This window comes from Vigna radiata, chromosome 7 (genome assembly GCF_000741045.1).
Source record: "Vigna radiata var. radiata cultivar VC1973A chromosome 7, Vradiata_ver6, whole genome shotgun sequence".
Taxonomy (NCBI): domain Eukaryota; kingdom Viridiplantae; phylum Streptophyta; class Magnoliopsida; order Fabales; family Fabaceae; genus Vigna; species Vigna radiata.
Genome location: NC_028357.1, coordinates 33,660,627 through 33,670,034, shown reverse-complemented (window position 1 = coordinate 33,670,034; position 9,408 = coordinate 33,660,627). Strand labels below are relative to the sequence as shown.

General features: G+C 31.4%; 1 protein-coding gene across 1 annotated transcript; it reads left to right on the top strand.

Moving 5' to 3' along the window:
• The first annotated feature begins 6,081 nt into the window (after positions 1–6,081).
• On the top strand, positions 6,082–8,301 carry LOC106768026 (L-type lectin-domain containing receptor kinase IX.1-like). Its single transcript, XM_014652993.2, has one exon. The coding sequence runs from the start codon at positions 6,118–6,120 to the stop codon at positions 8,113–8,115; it is 1,998 nt and encodes a 665-aa protein (XP_014508479.1). The 5' UTR covers positions 6,082–6,117; the 3' UTR covers positions 8,116–8,301.
• The last annotated feature ends 1,107 nt before the right edge of the window (positions 8,302–9,408 follow it).

Here is a 9,408-nt window from a genome sequence, read left to right as displayed (position 1 = left end):
AACCACAACGGTAAAGTACAAAAAAAATTCTGATCATTTTATATATAACAATTAATAATGTGAAAATTTTAAAATATTTACTTCTACATATTTTTTTTATCTCTATACAAAACAACCAACTTATTAATTTTATAATCACTGAGCAGTGTCTTGATAGAAAATTATAACTGTTTTTAATATGTGTTTTAAAAATATTACAAAAATTAATAAATAATTATTTCTACCTAAACATTTTTCATAACTTCAATCTATTTTTTTCCTAATTATTTTTTATTTAAAAATTATCATTTAATTTTAATTATATATTTAGTTTTTTTCTCATAAAATGTTTCCACTAGTCTTTATAAAAGATATTTGATAAATGTAAGTGAACACAAATTCTTCAAAATAGCTATTCAAGCTTAATTCTTTGAGTATGTTTAAAACAAAGAAATCATGTAATCCTAAAAGTTTTCACTGTGCCAAACCAATTGAAGAAACCTATTTACATCGTAGTTGATGATTTAGATGGCTTTCTTGCATACTTCAATATGCAAGTAGATCAACAAGTTGATTCTTCATAGTTTTGTTAAAATAAAAACTTCGTCACCATAACCAAAACTCTAACTCACTTTTCCGTAATCCTTAAAAGCGTGTTAATCTAGGATTTTCAAATATATACGTAATTTTCAAGCGTGGCAATTTTATGAACCAAAAAATCAACAGGTTCCAGTTTCATTTAGTTTTTTTCACAAAAAGTTGTCAAGAGTTGCGATAAGTTGTCTATATATATGTTCCTCAAGCCATGATAAAGATCTATCATATATTTGAGGAGCTACTTTTGGGGCGTGATGGTGCCCAATGTCTACGTTTTTATGAACTTGCGCACGTGTTAGTCAAAGTGTTATTGTATGTGAAATCTTGTTCATGATTCTGTTAGTGTTTACTTTTCCAAACATTTTTAATTGAATATGAAGTTGGAGGCTCAGTTTCAAGCTTCCATTGAAATGGAGAGTTTCAGGGGCTGTGATATAAATGAAGAATTAATGAATAATTCACTGTGTAAGTATCTCAAAGTTTTTGTAGATGTACCATCTTCCTACATTATAATTTGAGTAAAATATCCTCTTCGCTTGTGTATCAAGTTCTATAATTTGATTTATCTGTGCACTAAGAATTTAGGACATCTCTAATTATTTACTCTTTAGAGTGATTTCCTTCATAGTAAGAAATTTTAGAATAAAAGAAGTTAACTTAAATTATTTAACTCGACAATGAACACAAGTACTATAATTAAGTAACACATGACTTGCATGTCTGGTCAGTGCAATCCTGAGAAAATAATTCAAAGGACCAAGATCATTTATAGCAAATTCAGATGAAAGGAATGTCGTGATAGATTTTCGAAGATCATGGAATGGGTATTGGGAAGTGTGAGTCTACGTCCCACATTGGATAAGTAGAACAATATATAAAGGTGAAAGAACCATTAGCCCATAGGGTTTGGGTAGAGAGTGATGTCAATCCCTTATATATTTGGACTTAGATCTCATTTGTATTTGTATCTCCCCCGTGAATCTCCTCCTTCATAGACCCAACAGTGGTAGATCACCATGGAGAAAAGCATTCTGAACATCCAACTGATGAATGGGTCAAGATTTTGAGAGAGTAATGATGAGAACCATACAACCTACAAGACGAGCTTTGTAACGCTAAAAAAAACTATTAAATTTCTTTTTACGTCTGAAAATCCACATATGGAAAATGATATTAACATCATAAGGTCGTAAAACCAAATCCCACATATTATTTTTAAAAGCATCAAATTCAGACTGTATGGCAGATTTCCAATTATGGTCTAATAAAATAAGGGTGTGATGTTTGGAAAAAGGTGACATTTTTGGGTCGTCAATGAAAACAAAAAGGTTAAATGGCTTTCTAGGTTTATAGACACTTATCATGCTACGAATGACCATGGTCTTAGTAGGAGGGACGAGTCGTGATGTAGGGGTAGGGCTTGGAGGCACGGTTAACTGGTTTAAAGTAGAAGAGGTAGATAGGATAGTCGTAGAGGTTGATATGTTGGATGAAAGGAAGGGTAATATTGCAGGTTGTGGGTTAGGCAAAGGCTCCAAATTAGACTTGCGCTAGGGATGAATAAGGGATGGATGTATCCCATCAATTGAAGTGCCAAAAGGAAATCATGTTTCACAAAAAAGTGACATGCCAAGATATTGTTACCCCTTTGTGGGACAAATAAAAACATTTATAACCTTTGTGATTAGAAAGATAGCCTAAGAAAATACATGGAGTCGATCATGGTTATAGTTTTTTAATAGTAGGAGAAGGGAACAAAGGATTAAAAAGACAGTCAAAGACTCGCAATTGCGTATAAGATGGATCACAATGATACAAAAGTTGAGTGGGAGATCGATTATACAAGTCCTTCAGTGGAGGTATATTAAGGAGATACGTGGTCATTTGAAAGGTGTGATTCCAAAATGGAAGAGGAACAAATGAATGATCGAGGAGAGTGCAAATCATGTTGTTAATGATTTAGATTTTAGTTGTACTTTGCCATTTTGAAAAGAACTATGGGACTAAATAACCAAAAAATAATACAATTATGACCACAAAGTCGATAAAACAACACATTGTTGTACTCACATTGACTATCACAATGAAAACATTTAACTTTTTGGAAAAATTGTGTTTGACTTTGAATAGTGAGATATGAGAACCTTTGAAAAACTTGAGATTAAGTGCTTAAAGGAAACGTCCACAGGAAATAATCTTGAAACAAAAGGTGATGTGCAAGAATCACTGTGTAAAATATCAATAGGCATAAAAGTAACATTATTGGATGACACAAAAGACAACTTAACATGTTTGCCAAACCTACTTGAATGAGAAATAGTTTTTGAATTCAACGGTTTAAAGGTAATGAACTTATTTCTATGAAGAGACTACGAAACAAAAGAACTGAGTGGCCAAGACGACCGTGTCTGTTACAAAATTGACAAGTGTACCAAATCGTATAAGTAATAAAGTGGATAAATACAGATATAATTTTTCATAGAGATTTGGGCTGTTAAAAAAAATATGTTTGTTCACTAATTAAGGCTAAGAAAACTTTAAAGTTATGAAAAATATTGATTTTTAATTACAAAATAATTCTAAAATTCTAGAAAGCAATTAAATTGATTTAATAAAATATATGGTAAATACTTCATCATGGTTAGGTTTCATGATTCAATTCAATGTAAAAACACCAAACAATATACTTCTAATTCTTACTCGAGCATTCACATCACATGTAACAAGTCCTAGTCTCTTAGCGACCAATCTATACTTTAAAAATAAAAGGTTAATGTCTCAGTACTTTTTATTATAAGTTTGAATTAAGTTCAACATTTTGATGCTATGAATGACTATATGTTTTACATCTATGTCTAGCATGTAAAACCTATTAGTTGTTATCCCAAATAGGTTTTTCAAACTATTTTTCAATCAGTTGGTAATACCAAATATACAGAGTATGATAATGTGTTTAAGAATAAGAATCGAACACAAAAGTAGTAGAAAAAGATATATTTGATTGTATATTACAAAGAGTTAAGATGTATTATATCCAACCACTACGAATAAGGGAGTTCATTATTCCTTCACATTTTGAACACTATAAAAAAATGAAGAGCAATCTCTTCAGGCTCTAGAATAAGTCTATTTTGTATCTCTCTTATGCTCTATTCGCTTAAAGTGAATACACTGTTTACGCAAAAATGGGAGCGATGATTTGAAGTGATTTACCGTGTTTGGATGCAATGATTTGAGGGGAAACTAAGGAGCAGATTTGCGGGATCAACTAAAATTCCCATCCCTCTTCAGAGAGGAGATTTACGGGGAAAAGAAGCCTTTTAAATATTAACTCCATTATCATTCGTCAATGTGAAATTGGAAAAAGAAAGAGAATTGCTTCATGATGATTTTTGGAATCGAATAGGAAAATCTGATAAGTATGTAACTAAATAGATATTTACGTGATACTGTTTTGTGGTTTTATTTTTATTTTTTTAATATTGAATCCATGCAGTACGTAATCTATTTTCCTAATTTTAATAATAATAACAAACACTAATAATAATATTAACACTAATAATAATAATTATAATAAACATTAATTTTTTTACTCTTTACAAACATTTCTATAATTAAATATAACTTTAACAATTATCATTTTATATTACATTAATAACTAATGGTATTTTGGTAATCTTTAATTTCTATCAATTAAGAAAATTTATTTTGTCTCTCACATCAATCAAATCCTACACTAATTATCACAAACTTTAATTTCAAATCTACCCTCATTTATCTCCAAATCCACTCAAACAAACAACACTTAATTCACTCTCAAATTCCTTCAAATCAATCCACTCCCTCTCTCACAATTCCTCTTCCCCAAGTGAACACACCCTTAAAGTTTTATACTCCAAAAGTATTTCTCTCTGGTTCTATTAATTTTGTAATGTATTTTTCCTATGAGTAATGAATAACTATGGAGTCATGTATTAAAATTTCAGAAGAAAAAGAGTTACGATTGTCTAACAAAATCAATAACTAAGTGTTAGAATTATTATCTGTAGACTATTTTTTACAATTTTGGCTTTAAATATACAAATTTACAATTATGCTTTCTACATAGGTTACTATATACAACGATATAATTTTTTAAAATAATTATAAGTTTGTCACCATATTATTTTTACATTTATTATTAAATAATCAATATAATATGGTGATGTGGAATTCTATTTTTGTAATGATTTATAATATTTTTGTTTATTTTTCATAAAATATGCAAGCTTTAGTTTTAAACCTTTCAAATATTTTTCTTTTGATTATCACATCTCAAAAGTTTTAAGTCACATTAAATATTCAGTACTCATTAAATGAATAATATTATATACAATGGACTTTAAGAGTTTTTTTAGATAACATATGCCCACATTTTATTACAAAACTAGTATAACTTTTTATTCAACAAATAAGTTATTAAGTAGTATAATATCATAAATAATAGGGAACACACATTATTATAAACTTCCATTTAGTGAACCAACAACAAAGAAAAGATTCTTGCAAAACCAATTTCAAAACAACCTCTTTTATAGAATTAAAAATACCCTAATATTAATGATTAATAATTATAACTACTGTTTTTATAATTACTAACTATTATAATAATAATAATAATAATAATAATAATAATAATAATAATAATAATAATAATAATAATAATAATAATAATAATAATAATAATAATGGCTTGCAATAAGTGTATGTGTTTCACAATGTCCAGTGAAGATGAATTAAGTGCTCATTCATACCCTTGAAATGCAATTGGTAGAACCACAAAACTAGTTTCTATATAATTTTTGCTCAGTCTAGTCTCTCCAATGTTTTGGGCTTTACCTTCCACTGTAAAGAGGCTCTTTCTTCCAGTACCCTATCAATTTTCTTCTTTCACCCCATCACAGTTTATAAATAAATAAATTTAGAATTTGAATAATTTAATACGGCATAACCTCTGCAACTAAACATTATCTCATGGATATGTTCATTTCATTTTCTTTTCATATTTTTCTATCATTTTTCTGTGGAGAACTTTCCATCCATCGATCCTAATAATTGAAAAAGTTAAAATGAAATGTTCTTCCTTTGATGGTCAAGACACCAAGTTATGCAGGCTCAAACTTTCGTACTTCACAAATTCCAACAATGCCGGCCAAATTTGAGTCGTACACTAAGTTTCAAGAATGAAGACCATCCTACATTCTCAAAATCAACACAAAACAAAGGATAGAAATTATAAGGTACAGAAATTTCGGCTTTCGTGTTCCTGTATGGAATTTTCAGACTAAGTCACAACTCAAGTCTATCACCATCGACAAAAAACATTGTAGTTATCGCTAATCTATATGGCAAGGTAGGCCTAGAATAGGACTTTGGAATTCAATTAAATAAGCAAAAATACAATCATGTACATAAAAAACATAAAACTCAATATATATGTAAATCTTCCATACATGAAAGTGTTCCAACACAAAACATTGAACTAGCATTCCTCACTTATAGATGGCTTGGTGGCATAAGACTGTTCATAATCCAATTCTTTTCTGTCATGCAATGAGAACAATTTTCATCCTTCAAATACTCCCTTTTGCAAACTCACTATCATTTGACTACCCCAACTTTAAGAATGGTGATGTAAAATGGGAAGGGGATGCTTATGTTCTGAAAGGAGCTATCCAAGTCACTTCCAACACCATAGACCAAAACAACAATTACAGTGTTGGGAGAGTCACGAGTTTTGAACAGATGGTCCTCTGGGATATGAACTCTAGAAAGCTTGCTGATTTCACTACTAAATTTTCCTTTGTTGTCTTTTCAGAAAAGAGATACTATGGAGATGGAATGGCCTTCTTCCTTGCTGACCCTAATCTCCCACTTCTAAAGGATATTAAAGAAGGAGGTGGTCTTGGACTTGTGGATGGCGAACAAGTACTGAATTCAACTCAACACCCGTTTGTAGCAGTGGAGTTTGACACCTTCCACAACGAATTATGGGACCCTTCGGGTAGCACTCATGTAGGTCTGAATTTCAACTCTATGAAGTCCAACATAACTAAGTCATGGTTGACAGATATTCAAATTTGGAATGTTTATAATTGCAGCATTAAGTACAATTCAAGTACTCTAAATTTGAGCGTTTCATTCACTATGTACAATGATAGTAAAGCAGTTGAAGAATACATTTCATACAAGGTTGATTTGAGAGATCATTTACCAGGGAGGGTTATTCTTGGTTTTTCTGCCGCAACAGGAAGATTGTATGAGGTGCATACATTAAGATCATGGTCATTTAGTTCAAGTCTACAAACCGATGACAAAACAAATGAGGCAAAACCAGAAGCAGTCCCACCAGATTCCAGTCTTATTGATTCTAAAAAAGGAAAGAAAATAGGATTGTGGGTAGGGCTTGTAATTGGTCTTGGCTTGATTTTGAGTTTGTCAGGGTTGGTTTATACTTTCTTGTGGAAGAGGAGTAGAGATAGAAAAGAAGTGTTAGTTTTTGATGATGAATTCCCAAAGGGCACTGGACCTAAGAGCTTCTCCTATAATGAGCTAGCAAGTGCTACAAACAAATTTGCTGAGTCTGAGAAGCTGGGGCAAGGTGGTTTTGGTGCTGTGTATAAGGGTTATTTGAAAGACATTAAGTCCTATGCTGCTATCAAGAGAATATCAAGAGAGTCTAGACAGGGAATGAAGGAGTATGTGACAGAAGTGAAGGTAATAAGCCAATTGAGACATAGGAATTTAGTACAACTTATTGGTTGGTGTCATGAGAAGAATGACTTTGTCCTTGTATATGAGTTCATGCCAAATGGAAGCTTAGACTCTCACCTTTATGGAGTGAAAAGCTTCTTAACTTGGAGAGTGAGGTATAATATAGCTTTGGGCTTGGCTTCAGCATTGCTTTACCTACAAGAAGAGTGGGAGCAGTGTGTGATTCACAGAGATATTAAATCAAGCAACATTATGTTGGATTCAAGTTTCAATGCTAAGCTTGGTGATTTTGGTTTGGCTAGGCTGGTGGATCATGAGAAAGGGTCACAAACCACACATATAGCAGGGACTAGGGGCTATATTGCACCTGAATATTTCAGTTCAGGAAAGGCTACTAAGGAATCTGATATTTACAGCTTTGGGGTTGTGTTGTTGGAGATAGCTTGTGGAAGAAAATGTGTTGAACTAAAAGCTGAGGAGGGTGAAATAACTCTAGTTGAGTGGGTTTGGAAGCTCTATGGATTGGGGAGGTCACTTGAAGCAGTTGACCCAAAGTTATGTGGAGAATTTGATGAGAAGCAAATGATCCGTTTAGTGGTTGTTGGCCTTTGGTGTGTTCATCCAGATTACTCATTCAGGCCCTCTATAAGGCAAGTGATTCAGGTCCTTAAATTTGATTCTCCTTTACCTCTTCTCCCAGAAATGATGCCTGTGCCAACATATCTTCCTCCAACAATAAAAGCACTTTTTTCTTCAGTTTCTTCTTTCTTTTGGGAAGCAAGTTAGTCATAGAGATAGGCACAATGTAATAATCACCAGAAAATTTTGATGTATACTATATAGTAACGTTTCGGTAATGAACTCTATACCCTGTATCAATTTGAAGTGATCATGTACAAATGCATCAAACTTGTGCACCCTATAGAAAGGACGTGATTTGCTCTCTGGCAGAAGTATCTATAATTTTTTTTCTTATAGTTGTTTTAGTCACATTTACACATGATCCAGGATTTCATGTTTGTCAAAAAAGTGTCACATTTAAACACTCTGACAGCAGCAGTTGAAACAGATCTGAAGAAAATCTATAGAAGAAAAATAAGAGATTAAACTTAATCTTTCATTCTAACAAAATGAAATAACATATCAATGAATTTGTCGAAAAGAATACTTGTAAATTATGAACTGAAGCATTTACAAGTTTATAGAAGTTCATGTTCTGCTCTTTTCAATTCTTCTGATATTGAAAATTTATAAAACTTACCTTTGATATAGACTTCCTTCTTCAAGTGAATAAATCCACATTTGAAGATAACTCGGTAAACTCGATGCGTTGAATGGTTTGCTGTTTCCAAGGAAAACCAGAAACATGAATACAACACACCACAAAAATATAACAAAAATCAAGAGAGGATATTAACTTGTGTGAGTATTTTTACAATAATTTAAGAAATAAAAAAAAAAACAGACAAAAATAATGATAATGAATAGTTGAAGAAAATAATTAAATATATTTTTCATCCTTAAACTATCTTCAAACATGTGTATAGTATCTAAACTAACCTAAATATATATTTTTGTTCATACATTTTATGAAAATAATATAAAGTATTCTTTTCAAATATGTTTTCCATGTAACAAATAAAGTTTTACATTATATCAGTCATGAAACTGAAAGGTTTTCCATGGGTACCAAAAAATCGATGATTGGGGACACAAAAGATTTAGACAAAATAGCTCCCATGATAATAGTGGCCTACCGTGATTGTAGTAATTCTTATTATATATCACAAGTAAATCTTCATAGACTCGAAAAAAAAATGTAAATTCCAGACAAAGACAACCTAACTACAACTCTTTATCCTACGAAAGAACAAGTTTGATTATATCAGAGCCATCTTGCAAGATATTCTCTGCAATTATAATTGAGGTTCACACCATCCAATTGTGAAAAACTTCACATCCTTTAAGATCCTGCAGAGGATCGGGCATCCACTGAGGTGTACAATTTTTATGATCCAATCAATCATTTTCCACAAGCAGAACTTAAAAGTATATGATTCCTTCAAAGGAATTAGAAAC